The 24,865-nt window shown below is 33.3% G+C and overlaps 3 protein-coding genes across 4 annotated transcripts; 1 reads left to right on the top strand and 2 right to left on the bottom strand.

Moving 5' to 3' along the window:
- Positions 1-808: 808 nt before the first annotated feature.
- LOC102618534 (B3 domain-containing transcription factor ABI3) lies at positions 809-4,704 on the bottom strand. Of its 2 annotated transcripts, none has more exons than XM_025098426.2 (7): positions 4,402-4,704; positions 2,239-3,959; positions 1,962-2,054; positions 1,723-1,823; positions 1,568-1,620; positions 1,408-1,484; positions 809-1,327 (listed from the first exon to the last, which is right to left on the bottom strand). In XM_025098426.2, the coding sequence occupies exons 2-7, from the start codon at positions 3,925-3,927 to the stop codon at positions 1,175-1,177; spliced, it is 2,166 nt and encodes a 721-aa protein (XP_024954194.2). In that variant the 5' UTR covers positions 3,928-3,959; positions 4,402-4,704; the 3' UTR covers positions 809-1,174. The 2 variants fall into 2 exon arrangements, with proteins under 2 accessions (XP_024954194.2, XP_052292119.1); XM_052436159.1 differs by having other exon boundaries at positions 1,568-1,614; positions 4,402-4,702.
- A 5,780-nt stretch (positions 4,705-10,484) lies between these two features.
- Positions 10,485-12,076, bottom strand: LOC107177267 (uncharacterized). The gene is made up of 3 exons (XM_052436088.1): positions 11,951-12,076; positions 11,728-11,853; positions 10,485-10,685 (listed from the first exon to the last, which is right to left on the bottom strand). Exons 1-3 carry the CDS (start codon positions 12,074-12,076, stop codon positions 10,485-10,487), a joined length of 453 nt encoding a protein of 150 aa, XP_052292048.1.
- A 2,746-nt stretch (positions 12,077-14,822) lies between these two features.
- Positions 14,823-18,801, top strand: LOC107177279 (glycine-rich cell wall structural protein-like). The gene is made up of 2 exons (XM_015530911.3): positions 14,823-15,290; positions 18,342-18,801. The coding sequence occupies exons 1-2, from the start codon at positions 14,885-14,887 to the stop codon at positions 18,536-18,538; spliced, it is 603 nt and encodes a 200-aa protein (XP_015386397.2). The 5' UTR covers positions 14,823-14,884; the 3' UTR covers positions 18,539-18,801.
- The last annotated feature ends 6,064 nt before the right edge of the window (positions 18,802-24,865 follow it).

The following is a 24,865-nucleotide window of genomic DNA, read 5'->3' on the forward strand; positions in this document are numbered from 1 at the left end:
ATACAGTATAATACAATATAATGTGCCAAACGCATTCTTTACATATAGTTTGTTTTTGGAACATTAATTAATTACAACAACATTTTTTAAGAGTTGAGGTACTAAAAGTTTATATAAAAATTATAAGTCGTATAAGATCAGTTTCTACAAATTCATTACCGATCTAGTCAAAAAAATTAATTAATAAGGTGGTGGAAAGGTGCACAAAAATTAGTGAAAAAAAATATAAACCATCACTATAGAACAAAGAAAATTTAATTTACTCCATGACAAAAATCATAATTTTTATACTAATTTTTGCACTCTTTTTGGCACAAACATCATTATTCGGTGCAAAATGATGCAAAAGAACTGAAGAAAACACTAGAAACACGATTTCGATCCACAGAGATATTGCTTTCTAGATAGATATGATATCGTCCTGTTTACTGTTGGTAATTAAATTCCTTCCTGCTTGTTTCCAAAAATTAAAAAAAAAATGCAATATTTATAATAAAAGAATATTTACTTTGGCCACGCCGTTAAAAGAAACGGTCATCTCAATTTGCAATCTTTTACCGAGATTCGCAAAGCCGTCATATCCTAACAATTATCAACCTGGCTTATATCCCTCGCAAGTAACTTTAAAATTAAATTCCAATTTTGTTACAAATTAAACCCACAGCAATAACAGCTAGAGTAGAGGCTCTCATGAGATAATATCAGTATTAAACTGTTAATTCCATATGTATAATGTCGCAGCAGCCAGCACAGTTTATATAAATAACAGTAATAAAAAGTATACGGCATCGTGTGCCTTCAAAGAGAATGAAAAGGACACCCACGGTGATATATAACACTTTTAATTAATACACACCTGATATTAAAACAACATACACTATAAAATATATGTACTAATAAGATCATAAACCAAAAGGTGTGATCATGATCATGGGCTACCCAAAACTAGCGCCCTTAATTGCGACAGGCAGTTGTGATTCGCAGCAGCTAGCGATATAAATATTTAACGGAGAAAACAAAGATGTATGAGTTGGTGGAGAAATATATATATGGGTATAACAAAAGTTAACATCTCCAAGACGATCCTGGCCGTCCATTTGTTTGTTCATATTCATGCATGACAGAAAAGGTGGCAAGAGTTTGTTGGGTATCTAATTTCTTTGTTTCTTCCCTCTTACTTCACTGTTTGAGGGACTTGTAAAGAAGATGACGAACCATTACCCATTGCAGCTGATGGAGGATTTGCATGCTGGTTTCTCTGCGATTTTCCTGTTCTCTTGGTCTCAGATTTCGGCCCTGGTTGCCGTACCTTCACTCCTCGTATCAACTAATTAAGACATCGAATAACATTTTATATAAGATTTAATTTTGAAAAAAAACTTGAAAATGATTGAGCTGAATTCTTACATATTTGCCACATTTGACGTCTGAGTATATGACTATGAAATCTCCTTCTTGAAGTCCATTTGCTTTAACAAAATCTCCTGAAAGATGGGGACGTGAATGAGAATGAGAGCAATATACTTTCCGAAAGCTTTATAATTAATGTTATAAATCAAATGCCCACCTGTGTTTTCAAGGAGATACATCCTGCTTTTGTTGTTTGGCCAGAATCTGAAACTCCAAGAGGAAACAAATCCCATACAGATAATGATTTAGAAATTGATGCTAATAAATTAGAATGAAAAATGAAATCGATTAAGAAGGCTAATCTTAGAATACCTGTAGCGCATGTTCCAAACACGAGAAGTTCCAATGTCTTCCATGGCAATAGAAATGCCGTCTCTCGCTTCCAGCTCCGGGAGATGGGTTTCTGCTTCTTTCTGTACATATTTACATACTCATTAATCAACCCCTTAAAGAAGACAAAATGATCAACCATAAAGCTAAGCTTTTCAGATGGATCTTTGACAACCAAATTAAAGAGCAGAAAGAAAAATGAAAAAAATGGCAAAACATACTTTTGGCAGCACGATTCTTCCAAGATTACCAACATCGCTCTGCTTCAACACTTTTTGCAAAAGAAACCTCAAGTTCTTCTCAGGCTTCCATCCCTGAAAGATAAATTCATCCACTTTAATCCCAAACACTTTATTTTTTTGCCAAAAAATAGGGATATTAATTATTCAACAACTTAACGATTGTACTCTTTCCCTAATCATACATAATGACAACAGTTCAAATCTCAGCCGCTTATCTCAAAAGAAAGAGAACCACCGGGGAAGAAAAAAAATCCACCTGTCGTCTATCTGATGCAGGCTGCCGTTGGTAATTCTGTGGTTGCATAGGCTGCCGATCTACAGGCGGCAAGGGTGACACAGCAGCCGGACCACCAGCAGAAGCTGGCCAAAAGACCCAGTTTCCAGAGTTGGTCTGTGCCGCAGGGTTGCAATTGTCACTGCCAAACCTTGCATGCTGGTCCGCATTCTGACCCTGAAGCTGGTTTTGCTGGTTATTGTGGTGATGCTGATGCCTGGGGTGCGTTGAAAGTCTTCTCTGCCTAGCCATCCTTTTCTTTCTAGCTTCTTTAGTCGCAGAGGAACCCATTCTCATTAATCTTTGTTCTCCATGTCCTGGAAGATACGGGTAAGGATACTGATTCCCGTACCCAGTAAAAGCCTGCGGGTGGAGCGGGGCCGGGTGGAGATTGTTATCTGAAAATGAGTTATAATTTGAGGCCAATCCAAACTGAGAATGTGGCCAAGATCGAGTAGTCTCAAGCATGTGATATTCACTCGGAGGCGCAGCATAGCCATGGCCGTTGATATTAGACATTCCATTTGCAAATGAGTCACCCATATACCCAACAGCCGGGGTTGGAAAGCCCGTCACCATAGTTGCCGGATCATGAATAAAAGACGGTTGTCCGATCCACGATGACTGAGCGAAACAAGGGTTTGGTTCAGGCGGGATAGGATTGCAGTTGTGGTTAGGGTTAGGGTTAGGGTTAGGGTTTTGGAAAGTATCTTGAAAATGTTGTTGATAGGGAAGATTATTATTATTGTTGGAGGCTGGGAGCAGTGCTTCTCTCATGCGCCGTTTTTGAAGGTGATTAGTTTGAACCCATTCAAGAATCAGCTTCAACAGTTGCTTCATGGCCTCTTTGCCTCCACCCAAGCGCTTAGCAGCACACTCTATGGTTGATTTCTTGATTTTGACGTTCCTCAAGTCTTCAGCTGAAACGGTTTCTTTGTTTGACTTCAGCCACTCCAAGAACACCATGGCTAGATCATCCGAAGCACCACCATCCTCATTGCTATTATCTCCATTATTGCTCTGCATCATCAACTCTTGATCACGTTCTTGTTGTCGATGTTCGTGTTGTGTCTGATTTTGCTGCTGTTGTTGTTGATACCCTTCAAAAGGCTGCGAATCGTCTTGGTTGAAAATCGAAGAAGGATCAAATAGATCATTGTTATCAAGTAGATCCATGAAAACAAAATTCTCCATCACGTCCATGCAATCCACACCAACACCGTCGATACTGGTATCAGTCGCCTGGCTGATGTCCATGGAAGCAGTTGAAGACAAAGCTGGCTGCGTTGCAGCATCTCCTGATTGGTCTTGATGATTCTTTTTGTCAACATCTTCTTCTGCATCTGACCTCAAAACCGCCCAAGAGGCTGCTGAAGAAGACGAAGAAGCCGATGATGAGGACGCCGAGCTGGTAATAGCCTTCACCGCTGCTGGAGTTGACGAAGATGATGAAGAGGAAGACATGCAAGGAAAATCAGGCAGAGGAGGGAAGTCTGCATAAAAGATTGAAGCGTCATCCACATCAAGTAAATCATCTTGCATGTAGATCTCTCTTTCAGCACCAGCTCCCGTCACTTGTTCTTCAGTCATAGCTTGAAACCCAGTATGATTATTTGCTTCAATTTTGGATCTTGCATGTAGATCTTCACCATGCAGTTGCAAATTCTTCATGGTTTCAAGCTTCTTCGTATAGGAAAATATGCCTAAAAAAAAAAAAAATTGACTTTGCAAGTTGAAACAAGATTCTGTGGTTACCAGATAGATTTTGAGAAAGAGATAATAATGAGTGAAGGTTTTAGTTCTTTTGGGTACGGATGGACAAGTAGTACCGCAAGTGGGAAGATTGTTTTTGTGTGTGGTTAAGGAAGCAAAGAGAGAAAGGAACCACTTTGGATATCAAATCCTCAACAGAGAAGCAACATAAAGCATCTGGTTTTATCAACAACAAAGATAATATAAACAAATATCTAAACCCATATGAAAGAAAGTGACCTCTCCCTTCTCCAAACTCTGTTTTACTACTATTTAATTATAACAGCATCAAACGTACCACAAAAACAAAATTATACCCAAAAAAAAAAATATTAAAACTTCACAAAATTTCTCATCAAATATTTCTCTCAGTCAGGCAACCCAAATTCTCACCTTGAGAAGAGACAATATACGGAGACTGGAGACTCCATCCACCCACATGCTGAAAATCATCAACAAGTTTTTAACCCCCATGCGTTTTCTGGAATTTTCTGAGAACTTTCAATTGTGTAACCTTTTTTTGTGGATAAATTCAAATCAGTTTTTTGGGTTCATACAGAATACAATTAACTTTGAGAAAGTAGTGTTTAAATAAGAGAGAGAAAGAGAAATGGGTTAGTTTTAGAGAGAGAGAGGAATAGAGATTTAAGAAACAACAAAACAAAAGAAAAACAAAACCTCGTGCCGCTACTTTCTCAGCCTCACTCCGGATTTTGTGCCACCAGCCATACGTTCTCACCTGAATGGTGCCAATCAGCGGTGCCTCAGCCTTTATGAGTAATAGAAATCGCTTACTTTAACTATGATATAATCACCAATAACTGCAATTTTTCAGGGTTTTTTTTTTCTCTTCAAATAACACCATTTCCCCATGCCAAGTATATATGTACCTATTTAATTCTAATAAAAATTCCTTTATGTCTTGATTTAATACTTTAACGCAAGAAAAAAAAAATGAAAGGAAGGATTATTATCGTTTGATTAATTTAAAAATTGTAATATATCAAATGATTATAAAAAGTATTATATTCTATCATTTTGTTAATTATAATTTTACGTCAACTAATAATATTATATTCTATCATTTTATTATTATATCTTTATGTTATCTAATATAGTAAAATGATAGGTTTTATAAAGATACAGTAACAAATGATAGACAATTATTTGATATATTACAATTATTAAGGTTGTGAAATGATAATAACTCTAGTTAAAAAGAAAAGATAAAGGACAATGAGAATAATTTGAAATGAACTAATAATCTCTCAAGATCTTCAGAAAAAATAACATTTAAATTTAAGTTAATTATATTTACATGTAACAATATTTAAGATTTAAACTTTAAACTTTAATTTCACTCTTGGTAGAGGTGGATAAATAATATTATCTTATGACTTTCTGTTAACATAAATTATTGGGAACTTACGTCCAAATCTAACTCTATTTTTTTTATAATATGAATAATATTTTAAAAAAACGCATCACATAATGTAGTGCAATAAATTATTGTCGGAATCTATATTAGAAGAAATCCTACGTACTTAAATTTATATCAAAATTAAAGTTCAGTTTAGAATATGTATTAAAAAAAAATCCCAAAATTTTACTCCCAGGTAAAAGAAGAAAATACGTGAAACTCATATTAATAGACCTTAAGCATAATAAGAAGATGTGTATCCACAACTAAACTAGTAAGTGGTTTGTAAATAAAACTCACTCTTAATATCTGACTTATAAAGATAATTGCTTAAGGGTATTTTTTGTTTTCTGTCCATGCTGTAAGAGGAGGGATCATAATATCAACACACTTGGCATATGAAATCCTACTCGAATAAGTTAAAATGATGGAGTGAAATGTATTTTTCATATAACAGTGCAGGTTCACAATACCTCAATTTATGTTTTTTTCACGTCAACAATTTTTTTGGACAGAGGGAAAGGGGCGTGGACCGACTCGGTTTCTATTGGTTTCACAAAGGTTTGTCAGGATTCGTTGGCTAAGCGGCGGACTTCACAGATCGCTGCAACGTGTCCGTGCAGTTCTGACGTAACCTAACCCTCACCTTGCTTCCCATCAACCAATAGCCACAGTCTCCGGTTTCGATAATCCGTCTTTATCTGATACTCAAAGCACCGGCTGCATTCACAGCCTCTATTTGAACAATCATCTGACAGCCCTGTTATATCGTGCTACGTATCCAATTGGTTTTGCATACTGCTTTCTGTTGCATGCAGAGGGCCGCAATTGGGCGCGGCGCTTAATGGTTTCTTTTGTTTCCGTACTCTACAGCCATACGATTTATCCATTTTTACCATTTGTTTCTTGTTTGATTCTTGTTGTGATGGTGGTTCTTCTTCACGTGGTACTGCGTGTCATGGACGACTTTCTGCGCAATTGTCTCTTGCCACGTCGATTTTGCTTCGTGTGGACTTTGGATCCAATTGAACTGCTGGGAATTTAGAGTGCGGAACAGCTAGCCATTGAAGTTTGACATTTTGATATGAAATTAAACGATTGTATCATACGTCACAAAATAAGATCACACTCCCCATTGGTAAAGTCGTAATATTACCCTCTCTCGTTTATTTCATCATTTTTATATATATATTAGAAATTATCTAATGGTGTAAATAGTTTTTCTGAATTTTAACAAAATCAAAGATTCCAGACCGGATCAGTATTATATATATGAAATCGAACTGAACCATTGCAATGGAATCAGAAACTTTAAATTTGGTCGGTTTAATTTTGGTTGGTCATTAATTTCTTTTTGTTTTCGATTCTGCTCCATTTTTAAATCCATATCCAAATTGAGAAACACTGGATTCATTATTTTTTGAACCGATCCTAAATGAGTTTAACAGATCCTGTGAGATTAGAACACAATTGTCTTCCCTAATAATTCAATAGTTCAAGCCTGATAATTTCAAAAAAAAAAAAAAGACTAATTTAAACGGGAACAATTCTCCTGTCAAAGAATTGAGAGTGCAACACTTCTTATAAATTAACATTGCAACTATAGATAAGCATTAAGAAATATTCAAAGATCAAATACATACTTTGTTTTCAAAATATAATATAATTAATCTCTGTGATCTAAACTTAGAAAAGAAGTATATACTGCAAAAACTAGTACCAATAGAAAAGAAATGTGGGCAGGAGAATATATTGAGAACTGTACATTTTTCATTTGTATAATTAATATATTTTTTTAAGAGAAACATTACCAAGGGGGTTAGAGAAGAAAGCCTGCAGTAGTTTGAATTCTGCATATAATCACACCTTATTTAATGAGTTTAACAAAGGAAACTAAAGATATAGTCACAGTACTCCAAAGGTTGTTTATCCATTTAATCTAATAACCGATTTGAAACATTTTTATTCAGATGATATGAAACAAATTATATGTATGTATGTGAACACACACACATATATATATGGGTGTCCTTATTTTTTAAAATGCAAATGTACTGATAACCCATACGGTTTAATAATATTTAATTCCGACTCTATTAAATTTCATGACTTAAAAGCATGTCCGTATGGAAAAAAAAAATGAGGACATCAACAATAGGGAAGAAATATCCACACTAAATACGGACTGTATTTATACTGTAAATTATTTTTTAAAACAGTACTTAGTATTATTGTTTGATTTTTTTTCTTTTTGGGTGAACATCAATGTTGTTTAATATCTAATTTTTAAGTTTAAGCTTTTATGTCAGCGGGTATTTTAAGATAGTGTTAGAGTAGGTCTGACATAAAGATTTTTGTCTGAATATACATGAATTAAATTCACATGTTGAATGGATCACTTGTGTTAGATCCACGTGACATATCCGAATGAGCAATGCAGTTGAGGGAAAAAAATTCAGATGATTCTCATTGTGTAAGTAATTATCAATGGTTCAATTCCAACAAGTTAAGTTTAATTTGAGGATAGAGTAAGATACCATGCACGTTGTTATTAAAAAAAAAAAAGAAGTATTCAAACAAACTTAAATGTCATTATCAAGCTCAACCGCTTAATAAGCCGTCTATATATTATATCCGATTAACAAGCCAATAAGTCTGCAATGTCAGGGAGGATTATTAAACAAACTTAATTCCTATGTTAAGGTTGGCTTTTTAGATGAATGGGGAAACTCAAATGACGCAGGAACGTTTTCAAATTAGTTTAGTCTAAAATACGAGCACAGTGTAAGATTATGACTCCAGTATTTTTTTAGAGGTAATTAAATTATTTATTATATATTGTTAGAAAACTAAATTTATCTAATTTTTGAACAATTTTATGAAATCAAATTCGGATCTCTCTCCTTAAAGATATTCAAGATTTTGTCAGTAAATGTTACAACTATTAAGAATTCTACATAAGGTTCAAGTTTATAAAATTTACTAGTATCAATCCATCAAGATTTAATGAAAGCTTTATATCACCGGAAAGCTCCGTGAGTCAAAAGTTTAATAAATTTTACAATATTTGATTTGGAATTTTCTACATTAAGATATGATTAAATGCATTTTTACTGTTCAGATTTATTGTTGAAATGGACCTCGAAGTCAAATTGTGTTTTGCTTAGCTCTCTTCTACCTCATTACAACTAAAACCTTCGATTCAAGTTTGATTTGAATTCTAAACGATAGAGACTTTATTTTAAGATCAGAGAGATCTTCTAAGTTATGTATATAAAAGTATTACGTTGTAACTCTAGGAAAAAAAAAAGATGGTGATTTTGAGAATGTAATGTAGAAGAGTGCTGTTGATAGAGTTTTTTTATGCAACTCTGTATCTCTTAGGTGGATTCCTTAGATTGGTGAGTAGAGAAATCGTATATCTCTTATAGGACATCATTGGATGGTGAATTTTCTATATCCCACTATAATAATTTAGATTGATGAACTTTTATTATTGCCTTATGTATCCCACTGTAATACTTTAGAGTGGTGAACTTTTGTTATTGCCGTATCTATTTGTATGTGTTTTACTTAATAATAAAAATATAGGTCATAATTAGGCTGCATCATCAAAGCTATTCACTCTCCCAATGAAATAATGAAATCAAACCTATAATATTGGTTGCAGTATTTGAAGCATTAATTGATGGGAAAAATGACATAAAACAAAGTATCCTCGAAAGCCTACAAAGTTACGCGATGTTCGGATGCAGCCTTGAGAAGTATATCGGTGGATGGAGGTCAGCGATCAGAGGTCATCTTTACCAAAAGGGTTAGGTTTAAGGGATGGGCATTGGCCCAGAAAAAAAGGTTAATCTTTATCATTTTGAACTTCCAGTAAGTTCGTAGTGTAAAATAAAGAATTTTATTAGTCAACAATGAACTGGATTGACCGAAGCAAGGGAACATGAAAGAGAGATTTCTTGTCGACTGAAATTAGTAATCATTCTAATAAAAACTATATCGACATGAATATAATAAATCAATTGAAGTTCGGAGAGGGTGTTCTCCTTTAAGATATATAGGAGTAAAAATATTACTAGTTTCTAAAGAGAGAGAAAGATGTATGATATAGGATGAGAGTAGTAGGTGGTGTAGAGTGTAGACCCTCGTTATACTCATCGTATGTATACACAAACACACGTATGCTTGTCACTCAATTTAAAATCATAAAATTGAAAAAAAGTGTGGAATGCAATTAAATTTGATTGGCTTTTTTGGGAAAATCCAACATAATTAAATCTTTGTGATCCCAGAACAGAATTGAATAAAACTGAGTCGGTTTATTTATCTAATTTCCTTTTTATATTTTTATAATTTTATTTATCTAATTGATTTATCAAACCGAATAGCCAAGCTTCGGTTCAATTGAGTTAAAATGCCCCGCCTTAGATGATGTGGAGGTGCTGAACCACCTAATACCTTCTCAGGAGTAAGAATCAAAAGAGATTCTTCTTTTTAAAGAAGAAATAGGGGTATAATATGTGAAACTACAAAGAAAGTTATATCCAATAAAGCGCTGACTAAAATTTTCCAATGTGTGCAGCCATAAAAATGGTTGATTTCAAATTATATTTGTACTATAGACGATTTAATTAAACATTAATTAAGTAAATTCTTCCCTAATTATAGATGAAAGCTTTTATATATTGTTAATTTGTAATTAGAAAGCCTAAAATTTGTATATTTATAATTTAATCAATGATAATATGTCATATCAGTTCATATAATATTATCTATATAAAATGACTGAATTTGTGGCTAATTTACGAAGAAGATTTATCACACGATTAAGAAAAAAAATGAATAATTGAAAATGCTGTATATATAATGGCCAAATGAAAATAATGAATAATTGAAAATACTCGTGTCATTTAGCAAACTGGGAACGAAATGCGAATTTATCCCTGATACAGAAATACTAAAGAAGAAATGAAGAAAACAAAGTAGAATAGGCATTAAAGGAAATTAACGCAGAATTAAATGATAAAATTAATTAATCAAATCAAAATTGTTAGGCAGTGAAGTTAGGCTTGATTGATTTGGCACTCCGTTCAACGGACTCCGTTGACTCCTCAGCCTTACCAACCACTGTGTCTTTAATCTTCTGGGTTGTGTCTTTGACAGATCCCCATGCATCTTCCACTGATTGCTTCGCTGCGTCAGTTATATCCCCTGCAGCTTGCGTCACTTCTCCACTCACATCTTTTGTCACCTCGGTAGCATATAAACCAGATTCCCAAATATTGACCGAAGTTATTAAACAATAATCAATAATGGAGTTAAAACAATATGGACATGAAAAACAATGCGAGAATGTCACTTCCGTCTCTTTTTCATATTTGTTTTCTATCACTAATTAGGTACTTAATAAAATTTTTAATTACCCATTTCGTTTCTAATTAATGTTAAAATAATTACAGAAATTTACAGTATTTATAGGCAAATATGACATTTTTATATATAAATTAATTATTTTAGAGCTGTGCAAATTAAAATTATTTTATTTATTTATAGAAGTGTCACATTTACTCTTTTGACAGTGTCATTTTGGTTACGATTTTAATACTAGAGATAAATTGGGTGGTTAAAAATTTGGTAAAAGCAATACTAAAGAGGAGTTTTGCTATGTATATTATAATGCCCCAAAACATACAAAATGTTGTAATTTAAATGGGGTCCACTTGAATTTTATAACGGCCGTAAGTTACACGAAATATAACTTAGCAAGACTCACTAAAGAGAAACTGAGGTGTCATTAAAAATTTGGTAAAAACAATATTAATGAGAAATCGAAGTGTCATTCTCTCATAATAAAATACTAAAGAGAGGTTTTGCTATGTATCTTATAATGTCCCAAAACATACAAAATGTTGTAAATTTAAATGGGGTCCACTTGAATTTTATAACGGCCGTAAGTTACACGAAATATAACTTAGCAAGACTCACTAAAGAGAAACTGAGGTGTCATTAAAAATTTGGTAAAAACAATATTAATGAGAAATCGAAGTGTCATTCTCTCATAATAAAATAGTAAAATGTCCGATTAAAATATTTTCCTGATTTAATCATTCTTGAACTTTTAAAGAATCTAATTTTTTAGTGTTAGTGTATGATTATAATTTAATTATTTTTAATTTTTAATTTTTAATTTATTAACTAGTAATCATCCAAGTAAATTTTATTTAGAAGAAATTCAGATCATAAAGGAATCTTGATCCTAAAATGAGATGCTCATATGTAAAGATTTTAGTTACCTTTTCAGCAGCAGAAACAGCTTGATTTTTCACAGTTTCTGTAGCCCTCTTTACGGCATCAGCGCCTCGTTTTGATGTGTCAGCGGCTGTATCACTAATGTTTGAAGCCTCTTGGCGTAAACATGCCTGCAATAATGTTACATACAATAGTTAATAAGAACTGAAGTGATAAAATAGACTCGACGTACGGGTAAATTAACCAGAAACTGGAATTATGACTCGCCTGGATATGCCCAGCGGGGAAAAAAACCCTAGAGCCGCATGGATTGTTCCTTTTAACTAATGATTTAACTTGGCCGCATTTTAGAAAAGTAGTAGTAGTAGATGCTGTTGGAAAAAAGCTTGCCATTCTTTTATATTTTTCAATTTATCTAAACAAAAGGTTAGCGGATGAGGCTTACAGTTTTGTATTTTTTTGATAAGCTAGCCCGCTGGAAATATATAATAAATAAGAGAGCAGAGAGTGAAATGCAAGAGAATTTGTGAAAGGAAATTACACGTGGCTTCATAAAACGCTATGTGCTAATGCGCGAATTTGTCCCAATTTGGTGGCCAATAAGAATTTTAATACCAGGCCGATGATGACCCAGTATTTTAGGGTTTTTGTTTGCCTTGTTCCCAGCTGCACCTAGAATTGAGGCTTTGCATGTGTAAAATTGCAAAGCATTTCTCCACTATACTAATAAAAATCCCTTTTCAAATTTTGTATGGAGTTGTGTGTTGCCATCCTACCATCAAATATAACTACAATGTTAAGTGGGAAATACAAATTATACAATATTAATATTTTATATTGTACGACAGTGGATTAAAATTAGCTTAGTGTTCAAATTAAAATTAAAAAACGTGTAAATACAATATTAATTTGGCTTTTAGTTTTATAGAATTAGCCATCTGAATTGAGTCTTGAAAAAGATAGATACAGAGAAGAAAATACAGCTCCAAAATAAATTATTTGTTTGTTTCTTAAGAAGTAAGAAATAAATCAATCAATCAATAAATAAATAATAGATATTCCAACGCATTACACACAGTCGTCACCTTCACCGAGCCCAAGCTAAACTCCACATGACGAATGTGACTCTGCTGCTACTGTGATGTCAGTCTCTATGTCTTGACATATATAAATAAGTTGATAATTCTTTTCTTTTCCAATAAATGAAAATGATAGAAATAATCATTACTGGTCGAGACCTATATATGGGTTTCGCATTTCAGTTTTAAAATAAATACTTATTGTTTTATAGGACCAGCCAACAGAGAAGAACCGACGACGGTGCATGCATGTGTGGATTTTGGACGGACTTGAAACCAGCGGCACACAATCTCGATCCAAGTCTCCCACGCACCGTTTTCTTGTCAAAAATGATCGTAATCTAAATGTATTATAATTTAAAGTTTATCAAGATTTTAGATAATAAATTATAATTCAATTCTAAAACATTACCGAAATTAACTCATTAATTTTATTCGGAAAAAAATATGGCCCAGACGTATCTTATGTACATAGGAGTTGCAACAAAAATTAGAATAAGGTTACTCTTGATCTTGGACAATTTTGAAGGTCGTTAATAAAATTTACTTAAGAGTGAAGTTATTAGCACTCTTGCAAATTATTATTTTTTTAAATTTCTTTCAGTCAAAAACTATTTTAATTCCCAAAATATATTTTTCTAGTTTTTTATTAGGTTTCTTTCACTCAACTGTAATTACAGTTAATAAAAAGAAACTCCAATTACAGTTTTTTTCTAATAAATTTGGGAAATATATATGTATGAATTAAGTAAAACTAAAAGTGGACTCAAATAGCTAATATACAGTTTTTTTAAAAATAAAAACTAACAAACAAGAAAATAGTAGGAAAAATTTTCAAAATAGAGAGTGTTCGTGAGTTGGTGAGGAAACAAAAAATATAAAAGACTCTAGTTTAGTTGTGTGGATGTAAAGAATTAGAGAGAGAGTTTAATTAAATTTATTTTATCTTTTAATGTAATTATAGTAGAAGAACCGAGAACGGTTTATATTATGGAGGAGTGTCAATAGTTCGACTCTCCCCATAAATCTAATTGCTACCAAGTGACCCACCTCGGAACCCGGAAAAAGAGATGATTTGTCACTTGCCTATGTACAGCCCAAACGCCATAAGGTCCAAGAATCTTAGTTTAGATAAAAGCCCAATTTTTTTAATTAAACTACACAGAATTTTTTTTTTTTATATAATTTAAAAGAGAAGAAAGAAGAAGAGATTTTGTTCATTATACTTAACTTTCAAAAACATTTTTCGAAATCTCAAATGGGACATTTGCCTCGTCTAGTCTCAATTTTCCTCCATCTATGCCCGAATGTTTGGGCTTAATATGAATCAAATTAATCAACCTCCAATTAATTGAAAGCCAAGCTTTCCCACTTGGCCTATGAAGAAACTCTTGAACCATCACTCAGAATATGCAAAACAACGAATGTTCCCCAGAGCACTACAATTTTTTTTTTCAATGTGCGCCAGAATTGTGTAACAAATGAATTAACTTCCGGTAGAGCAAATGAACAATGCTCAACTAACTAAACCGACAACGCATTTAAGAAACAGATCAACCATTGAGTATCGTTGACAGCCATTTTCTAAGAACTTAACAGTTAGGATGCTGTGTTGCTTTACTTAGCTTACAGATGGATTTCTTGTTATATATTATGGGCCCCTCGTCCAGACCCATTAAATTGTACCGTAATGTAATTATGTAAAATCCGTATAATTTATGGTCTCCATTTACTGTCAAAATCCGGCCGATTTTCCTTGAATATTCCATTTTCACATGCTGCATGTGTAACTCTTTATTTCTTTTACCATGCTTTAGCATCCCTATCTCTACATTGGCTAAAAATTTTAGATTATGTTTTTATCCTCAGTAAACAAATGCGTGGCCGTATATCATAAATTTTCCCTATTCCTTGTTGTGAGTTCTTCACAGCAGTACAGAACATGTAGTATCACACCGCAATGTTAATGCAGGACGTGAACTGATATGGCCCTCACATTGATAGTCATTTAATACTAGCAACTGCCCACCAACTTGATCTTGTCCTATAAAAGGAACCAGACCTAATGACAATAGCAGAGTAGCAAGAGCCTGATTACTTGCACAGTGAAAGAGAGAGAGAGATGGCAAGGTGGTATATTGTGGCAGTACTTGCTCTGGCAATTGCACATGCTAGTGCTACAGCAGCTGCTAGAGATGTTCCCAAGCTCGATAAAAACAACAATAATGGTCTCAATGACCAAAAGAACTTCGTTGCATTCGGTGGCGTTGGCGGCGTAGCTGGAGTTGGCGTTGGTGGTGGTGCCGGGGGTGGAGTCGGTGGAATTGGTGGTATTGGAGGTGGGCTTGGTGGTGGATCTGGATTATTAGGAGGAGTTGGTGGTTTGGGAGGGGCTGCTGGAGGCCTCGGGGGCCTCGGAGGTGGCCTCGGCGGTGGTTCAGGTGGTGGCCTTGGAAGTGGTATCGGTGGCGGCGCTGGTGGCGGATTTGGTGGAGGTGCCGGAGGGGGTCTCGGGGGTGGAAGTGGCAGTGACTGTGGTGGTGGCCTACTTCACCCTTGATATTTCTATAATTTCATTTCATGCTTCTTTAATTTTAGGATAATGTCAGTTAATCAAGTCGGTTTTGTGTAAGCCTTTCTTCACTTTTGATAAGTCGGTTATAAGTTGTTAAGAGTTCTTTTATTTTGGGTCGTGTTTTGAATAATCGCTTAGCTTTTTTCAAGTTATTTGCAGTTTTAACATACGTGATATGTAAGCTTAAAGTATATCCGTCTGATCCGACTTATATATCAAGATCCAGACATTTGATGATATAATTGATTTTACCGATCGATGTTGTATACCTAATCCGATGCCAAGATATAATTGAAAATGCAGTTATATATCTTCATTATTAACCTTTTAAATCTGGAATAAACCATCCCAATAACATAATGATATATACAAATTGCTTCCTTTTTCACTTCATAATTAAAGTTAATTGTATTTGTATATACTAATTTTTTTTAAGTATTTTAAATTAGATCAGACTCATGCTAGACTCATATATTTAAATTGTGCTATCACAGAGTTTATCTAAACGGTTCTACTAAATTTTTATGAATAACAAATATCATTGACCGATTTATAATGTAACTGAAAATAAAATGTTTTTGCTAATTACATATGCATGGTTGGTAAACATGTCAGTACAATTGATACAGGCTAGAGAATTTCTTTACTTGTCATACTAACAATTTTGACTATAAAACTCGAGATGTGTGTGTTTTCGTTTTGTTCCTTTTCTTTTGTCTTTTCCTACTATTGGTAAATAAAGTTATCACAACTAAGAATAGAAGGTTTTATTTTATTTTATTTTTTAACGATAGTCAAAAATTTATAAGATAGTTGAAAAATACTTTAAATTCAAGTGATTTTGGCCCGTTTTATGGAAGAATTAATGGGTCAAAAAAATACACACCTAAGTAAATAATATTGATAATAAGCAAGAGAAGAAACGGATTCTAATGGAATTAGTTTCAGATTGTGGACTCTTCTATTACATACGTACGACAAGAAACAATTATCACACAATTGACACAAACATGTCAAGAGGCCAAAGAGAATGCAAAATAGGGGGGGAAAAATAATCCATCAGTGCAATAGCTGAAAAACACTGCTATATATAGAGGAAAAACCAAAACTGGTGGAGAATTTATGTGTCGTGTAACTAAACTTTTCTTAGTTGTAAATGTTTTATTATTTCCTATAGTTTAAGTCAACGATTCAATTAGTGTTGACCAATATTTTCTCCAAACGATTTTTCTCAATTTAGGTGTAAAGAGTTGGGAATGGTGGAGTGTAGAGGAAAATACTTGGGGTGGACTTAGAATGTGCAGGTATCCGATCTAAAAATAAACTTGTTACGTAGAGATTGAATGTAGGTCGAGATTGAATTTAGCAGTTGACTTCCATTGACCAACCAATATTTAATACAACTCAACAGTAACTTAAAATATTGAATGAAAACTTTATATTTAGTAACCACCAATCAGATTGAACAAAACAATCTAATTCTTTAATAATCAACTTACCCTATATAAAACCATTATCTGCTTCAAATTTTTTCAAGAGTAATGCTATTTGCATACAAAATTGTACAAATTATTTATAATTTTGTGTGCAAATAGTGTTTTGCTTTTTCCAACACTTGAATTACGATGGTCCTAAGGGATTGGACAGATTCTATTATTAAATTAACGAGCCAGTACATGTTAACCAAAAGTCAGGTTTTAATTATGTTACATGATCATGTATCTTATATGATAATGTAAGATATCAATCTCCCCAAAAGTCATTAGTTAGAGAAAATTAGATTGGCGAAGTGAGTGAGTAAAGTAATCAAAACACGCAAATTTAGTTGAGATAAGTTTTTTTTTTTCTTTTGGATTAGATAAGCAAATTAATTAGCAGAATAAAAAGTGTAATGACAGTAGAAAATGTTTGATATAGAAGTCCACTACCAAGATGAAAAAAAAGAAGAAATATTTCTTACAAATTAATTCGATGTTTAGAGTTTTTTTTTTATATAAAAAAAAAATTGATGTTTAGAATTGACCACGTGCTTCTACGTACCATGAGTTATGGACTACAGCTCAGTGAAATGGCTCGATGACTTTTTACTTAATTCTCCGCAACGCAAGAACATTTAATTTTACTTTTTCACTGCTTAATTAGTATTTGCATTTCCTCTCAAAACTCAAAAAGGTGAGGTTCCTTGTCACACACACAGTTTAAAATTTTTCATGTCATTGGAAATGGTCCAGGAAATTAATAATACCCAGAATTGAGTCAATCACTTCATTTCGGCCCTTTTCTTCCAACCAAATGTAATTACTTGATTGGTTGGGCAAATGTTTCTCTGCATATCACATGCCCGAATGCCACATCCCTAATTAGCATTTCATGTGTCACCACCATATCTGACATGCATGTTTATTTCTGTTAGCATTTGCCACCCTGGCCATCGCAGAAACTTTCTTTCAGCTGGTGCCCAAGCATTTACCACGACTCCTATAACATTATTACTCTAAACACAAAGGAATCCTTGAAAATATATATTTCAAACAGCAGACCTTCTGAGTGAGTGTGCCACCTAAGCTGCCCTCATTCAATTCTATTTACTACCCACAACTGCCTCCCCAATGTCCTCTTCGCCTTTATAAGGAGACTCCCGCAACAATAGTTCACATGTACTAAGAAGAAAAATTCATAATAGTAATCAAATAATAATAATAATAATAATCTTATAGAGAGATGGCAAAGTGGTGTGTCACTGTCATGCTTGTTCTTGCTGTAGTAGCGGTTCACACTAGGGCAAGAAACACGCCTAGTGATCATGATGATCAAGTGGTTCATAACGCTGCCAAAATTGCACCCTCTGGTGCTGGCCTTGATGATCAAAAGAACTTTCTAACATACGGTGGTGTTGGTGGCTTCTCCGGCATTGGTTCTAATGGGCTTCCGTTTGGTGGAGTTGGAGGTCTTGCTGGGGTTACTGGCCTCGGTGGTGCTGGTGGGCTTGGAGGAATTGGTGGAGTCGGTGGCCTCGGTGGTGCTAGTGGGCTTGGAGGAATTGGTGGAGTCGGTGGCCTCGGTGGTGCTAGTGGGCTCGGTGGTTCAAGTGGGCTTGGTGGAGTTGGTGGCGTGGGTGGCGCCGTTGGCGGTGGTTCTGGTGGCGGCGTTGGTGGTGGTTCTGCCGGTGGAGTTGGCACTGGAGTGCTTCCTTTCCCTTGAAATAGTTGGAGCCTTAGAAGACATTAGGGCTTCTTTACTTGCTTTTAATTAATCAAGGTTTTTCCTGTTTGAGGGTTTCCCGTGCACGTTATTAGGAAAGTTTAGTTTTCATGTCATGTTCGTGTGATAGTTCGTTTACTTTGGTTTCAGTTACTGTTTGCTTTTGATTTTTAGTTTTGAGAGTTTTTGGTATGTTATTGTAATGTAATTCTCTACTTCAGAGATATTAAACGTAAATAATTTAATCGCGTGTTTTATCTTCTTCTTCTTCTTCTTCTTCTTCTTGTTCTTCTTCTGTCTTTTAAATGGAAATGACTGATGTTATAGAACTTTAGCTAAAGCAACTAAAGTTTACATATGAAGTTATCGAAGCTCATGCATTATGTTACACTAAGCAAAGTAAGGTCAATAATTTGTCGGGCCACAGCCTTAAACTTGACTATATGTCGTGGAAATGTTTCGGGATTCTGGAGCACTGCTGTATTTTCATTCATTAATTGCGAATTGTCATGTATATAATTCAACCAATCATAATAATAAATATTAAGCAATGCTCCAGGAGTATTAAAAAATCTTAATTCTTTAGGAACACTAAATACCTTCTTGTATATTAAATGAATGATCGGTGAATCAATGACTGAATCTTAAAACTTATAATACAATATTGTTATCAATAAGCATGTATTTTAATGATAATATATATATATATATATATAAGAAATGATCCTATAGATGAATTCAAGCAAAAAGTCTTTAAATAGTAATTTTTACCTAATTATTGCCAGCTCATGTTTAATTGTTAGCCTTGCTGGTGCTCCAGTCTCCAGCATTCTTCCCTTCAGCGCGCGGTTAAACAATAGATGTTAATGCAAATATCAGTTAATTTGAGCTTTTTTTTCCTTTCTTTTTTCTTAATTTCTTTTGCCAACTGCATCGGTCAAGAGCTAACTACTGCCGACAGGAATATTGTTATTATGAAAAAAAAACTATATTCACGTTTTAATTTTGTCTGGGCGTTCTCCTCGCTATTGCTTACTCGGGGTCTGTTTCTTCTCAACATAAAATCACATCTCAATGCCACTCAAATCAACCGACTTAATTCATGTATTGTATATTCAAGCATTTCAAATAAATAAATAAATAATTCGATTTTTGTTATTATGTTATATATGGAAGATAAAAGTTGGTGATGATCATTGACGATGATGTGCCTTCGGGTTGGGGTAGGTGCATGTGGGATTTGGCTTAGATGTGATCAAGATACCTCCCTAGTCAAGGAAATAGTCAAAGATATCAAGATAGTTTCAAGGGCCTACAAAATCTATGGCTGTATGTAAATGTGCTTGCCACACTGGGCAGGGCAAGGCAGACAAATTAATTGGAACCCAACAGCAATGCAATCTAATGCAAGTTTTATTAATGGCGTCAGCTCGGTTCTTTACCATAACTCATTGAATTGCTGTGCAGAACATTAAATTGAGAGTGGGGTTCGTCTCTACCATCCAAGCTATCAGTTGGTGAGCGCATTTATTCATTTGTTTATGATTTTGGCAGTACATGTTAACTCTTTTCACGCGCAATCCCTTCGATTTTGCCATTATGATCTTCCAAATCGTCAGAGATATATATTTACTGTTTCTTTTCAAATAACAGATAATTAGATCTCCTAAAAAAAAAACAGATAATTAGATATATACAGTTGTACATATTAATCTAATTATAAGTAAGCCACGTACAGTTACTACAAGGAAAAAGGAGGAGAAAAAAAAAAAAAAAGATATAAAAGCATGTGCAAGAAAGTCATACTTCAGATGAGAAAAATTATCAAAACGCTGTTGTTTCAGTAAATTGAACATTTTTACAGTGCACTGTAGTACTGTACATGAACAAGAGCTTGTACATTTACAACGTGTTCGTGCAATCTTGCGTTGAAATATTGGTCTGATATGGTTACCATACAATAAATTTTGACTCCTATAATATATGAAACCTGTGCTTGGTAATTATAATTCGTAAGATCTTACTGTAGAAATTTGATTGTACTATTATTATTTTTTTAAAAAAAATTTACCATACACATATTTCACTATCAGAAGTAGGCATATCTAGGAATGAGGTGCTGGAGTTTTTTAAGTTATAGAATAAAAAATTGAGGCATTTGCTAATTTTTAGTTGTAAGGTAAAAGTTGATTAAATTTGTAAACATAATTAATACCATTTCATGGAAGAAAAGGGGTTAAACCATAATTTGGCTTATTTGTTGGCCGCTCATTATTACTATTTTTTTTATATAGCATAGGGGTGTCAAAAATATCTGACCGGTCTAGACCCAGACAATGTGGGTTGGGTATGAATCCGAGTTGATCCTAGACATCATTTGATAAGTCTGAAACCCATATTTTATTAAAAAATATTAAAAAATATATATTATTTTAAATAATTATATTTATTTGACTCATCTATTATATATATGTAAAGTTTTGAATATTTAAAATTTATATTTTCATATCCAATTTCATTAAAATAAATTTAAAAATTATAAAATTATCAAAAAAAACATACATAGTATTAAAAAAATAGAAAATTCGGATACAAAAACCAGGATTAAAAAATCTGGCTTAGGTGTCTAAAAATTACATCCGGACTGAATCCGCATGCCAACCCTAAATTGTAGCACTCTCAGGTTTGTCTTTTTTTTTTTTTTTAATATTAGAAACCTGACGTTACTTGGGTATAAGACGAGAAAGAATTCATGCACCCTTTTTACAGATGCAGTAGTAAACATTGCATCAATGATTCAATCGGACAGTCAAAGAGCAGGGAATTTACTTGAGAAATATTCCTGAAAGTTACGAGGAGTTTTGGGATAATTGGAACACTGAATTATGAATTGAAATAATTAGAATATAATCATGGGCTTTGCTCTTAACTGTTATAATCAAGCGATCGGTGTTCAATCTGTTATTTGACAAGTTCAATCTCTCTCTCCCTCCCTCCCTCCCTCCCTCCCTCTCTTTTTTTTTTTTTTGGTTCCCCTTTTTTCTCTTGCGGAATGATGAATTGAAATAATTAGAATATAATTATATGCTTTATTCTTAAACGTTGTATAAAAAAAATCAACCTGTTGTTATTTAATGAGTTTGATCTCTCTCTCTCTTTTTCTCGGATTTGCAGCTATAATTTGATCTGAGGAATAGAAATTACACACTTCTGGTTGTACATCAACTAACTTTTACTTGGCAATTAGAACTCTCATTTTATAGCAGGCAGCTACAGCACCACAGTTTCAAATAAAAACTTAATCACATTATATATAGTAGATATTTTAACTAGAAAATCCAATTAAGTGACAAGAATTAATTGATAAGTTTCAAGGGTTTAACTATTCCCAATTTTCATTGACATCACTCAATGTGGATTGGATAAGATGAATTTTAATTAAACCATACGTACATCCTGTGTATCAAATAAATCAGAGGTTTTTTTATTCTGGTTCTTTAAACAACTAATTTAATTAAAGTCAACATGTATCACGTTAAGAGACGGATTTGTAATTTAAAAGCAGAACAGCAGTTTAATTATTTTCAACTTGAGTCTACAAATTAAGCCAAAACTTATGACCTCCCTCAAATTGCATCTTGTGATAGTACTTTGTGCTCTTGCACCAGCCATAAGGCCATCATCATATTCAAACGCAAGGCCCTTAGTAGCTTCGGCAGATGCATGGCACGTACATGTCGTAAATGGAATAAGCAACAGGAAGATGATGTTGGTCGGTTGGTCCATTGCAAATCGGGCCACAACGATCTGGGCATGCACTATCTCGGCGTCGGAAGTGCAACCACGGGGAAGTTCAAGATGGATTCTTTTGCAATTGTTCCTTGAGTTTGAAATATGAACAAGATCACGCTCTAGTTTACTAATAATAATAATAATAATATGAGATTAAATCTTCCATATACGTGGTAAAAGATTCTTAAAAAAATTAACATGACTCGAATTTCTTCAAACACATAGTATCAAAGACAATCTTCATCTTTAATTAATTTAATTTCTTAACAAATAAAATTTTGACTATTACTGCAGACATCTATGTCACAATACTAAAAATGGGAATATGCCCTTTTCACCCCTAAGATTTGATGTAATAACTCATTTCATCCTTATTTTTTAAGCAATAGCCCAAAACACTCTTTCATTAATTTACTGTTATTATACTATATATTTCATTGAGGGTAAAATAGGATTTCTAAATAATGATGAATTATTTTAAAATAAAATCTCAGACACAAATAAAAAACATCTAGCTTTAAGGATAACTTAATAAATAAACAATAATAACATTAAATAATATGTAAAATATATATTTTGGACAAAAAAAAACATGGATTCCACATGCACTAGAGTAATTTTTTTTTACTTTAGCTTATCCTTAACTTTAATATGGTCGAGATAAATAAATAAGTAATCAATCAGTACTGTTATTCTATCAAAAGTAATTACAAACTCCTTCATTTACTTAGAAAATATGCACTAAATACATAACAACATATCTTTAAAAACACTACTGAATAAAATACATTGCATTGGATTGTATTTTTTTTAATCTTTTAGCTTATTCTTGATCTTACTATAGACAGTGATTCTTGACTGAAAAGAATTATTATTATTACTATTTAGTTGACTTCATTAAAAAAAATTAATAAACACACACACACACACATGTTGCAAATTCTTTAGTATTATTTTTGTTTCATTAAGTTATCCTTAAATTTTAAATTTATACAAAAAGTCAGATGTTATTTAATTATTCTTCAAATTTTTATTTTAAAAAGCTTTGCATTTATTCAACTGAAGATCCTATTTTATCCTCAATGAATTATAGAGTAAACTAATTGTAAATTTATAGAAGGTTATTTTGGGCTATCGTTTGAAAAATAAGGATGAAACGAGCTATTGTTTAAAAAGTAAGGATAAAATAAGCTATTATATCAAATCCTATGGATGAAAAGAGCTTTTTCCCTACTAAAAAGTATGATAATCACTTTTTTAAATCATTTAATCTCCTTTTTCATCTTCTTTATTATATTAAAGAGCTAATTTCATATACATTGGATTTACCACTAATTGGGTTCCTTATAATGTATAAATTTTCAATATCATATTTTGTCCTTAGTGTTAAAACAAACTAGAAGGAAAAGCACGCCGTTAAAAAATGATTTTGGCATTTTCATATAAGAATTTGACTAGTTTTATCATGTACATATGCTAGTATATGAACTTGAATGTAAAATTGTACAAATTTACTTATCAATTGTGAGATTTTTTGTCCATGTTTTAACATAAAATTAAACTCCATTCATTCAACCAGGGAAAATGATCAACTTCACAGAACTACAGTACCTTTTTATTAGACAAATTTTGAAGAGACATGCATGCACACTCTAAATTTGATTAGTTATTGGCATGGCGGCTGTTTCCATTCATGCCATAACTCATCATGGCCCTCAGGAATATTTTTCAAGTAAATCCCTTCAACTTTTGCAATCCAAATGCAATTTTTGTAACTGCATCTGAACTGAAAGAAATCCTCTTTCCAAAACACGTTAAAGATGTTGCAAAATTTGTCCGGTTTTTTCAGGTGGCACCAGAAAAGCGTTGTTTGAAAGAAATTCTCTTTGAATTTCCAAGTAAATTCTGTCCCCGCCATTAGATTGTGCTCCCCAAGATCGTCTTCCTTGGATTTGCAGTGGAGGAACAACGTTTGATTGTTGCTCAAGTTATTTACAACATGAACGTGCCATGTTTTTGTGGGTATTGGGGAAACTGATGGTCTTATTGCTAAGGCAAGAACAACAGTTACCACAACCAAATTTAGCCTAAAAGAGATCATTGATTTTCTGGTTTTGCTGTAAATTAATTTTTAATTATGTGCAAACCAGGTAGCCAGCTGCTTTTTAATTACGCACTAAACTAAAAGGATAAGTTCTCTTTATGGCATTTATATGACAGTAATGAGTGCAATAGTGCATGAGATACGATGACGAAAATTAGTAAATGCAAGCAGTTAGAAATTAATACAAATTGCTAAGGGTGGATTCTCCACTCACACGAGATGCCAAATAGCGCACCAATTGTTTTGCCACCTGATCAAACGAAAACCAAACTGTGGCAAAATTGTAATCGATTCATTGGATGCATGAAAGTGTTGTCATCTTGTCAAGCTTATCCTATTCCTATCAATATACTATATATACAAATAAAAGGCATGTTGTAATAGTAGTAGTAATTAATAATAATAGCTAGCACATAAAATTAATCATGAAA

This window comes from Citrus sinensis, chromosome 3 (genome assembly GCF_022201045.2).
Source record: "Citrus sinensis cultivar Valencia sweet orange chromosome 3, DVS_A1.0, whole genome shotgun sequence".
Taxonomy (NCBI): Eukaryota; Viridiplantae; Streptophyta; class Magnoliopsida; order Sapindales; family Rutaceae; genus Citrus; species Citrus sinensis.

Bases quoted from the DNA above. Each gene is read 5' to 3' on its own strand.
- LOC102618534 (XM_025098426.2), bottom strand. From the start codon at position 3,927: ATGAAGAATTTGCAACTGCATGGTGAAGATCTACATGCAAGATCCAAA. The intron at 2,055-2,238 runs GTGGATTTTTTT...TTTATCTTTCAG, and splicing joins CTGCATCAGATAGACGACAG to GGATGGAAGCCTGAGAAGAA. The intron at 1,621-1,722 runs GTATTCTAAGAT...TTCCTCTTGGAG, and splicing joins GTTTGGAACATGCGCTACAG to TTTCAGATTCTGGCCAAACA.
- LOC107177267 (XM_052436088.1), bottom strand. From the start codon at position 12,076: ATGGCAAGCTTTTTTCCAACAGCATCTACTACTACTACTTTTCTAAAA. The intron at 11,854-11,950 runs GCGAGTCATAAT...ACATTATTGCAG, and splicing joins TCCCCGCTGGGCATATCCAG to GCATGTTTACGCCAAGAGGC. The intron at 10,686-11,727 runs GTAACTAAAATC...TATGCTACCGAG, and splicing joins CTGTTTCTGCTGCTGAAAAG to GTGACAAAAGATGTGAGTGG.
- LOC107177279 (XM_015530911.3), top strand. From the start codon at position 14,885: ATGGCAAGGTGGTATATTGTGGCAGTACTTGCTCTGGCAATTGCACAT. The intron at 15,291-18,341 runs GTGACTGTGGTG...GAATTGGTGGAG, and splicing joins TCTCGGGGGTGGAAGTGGCA to TCGGTGGCCTCGGTGGTGCT.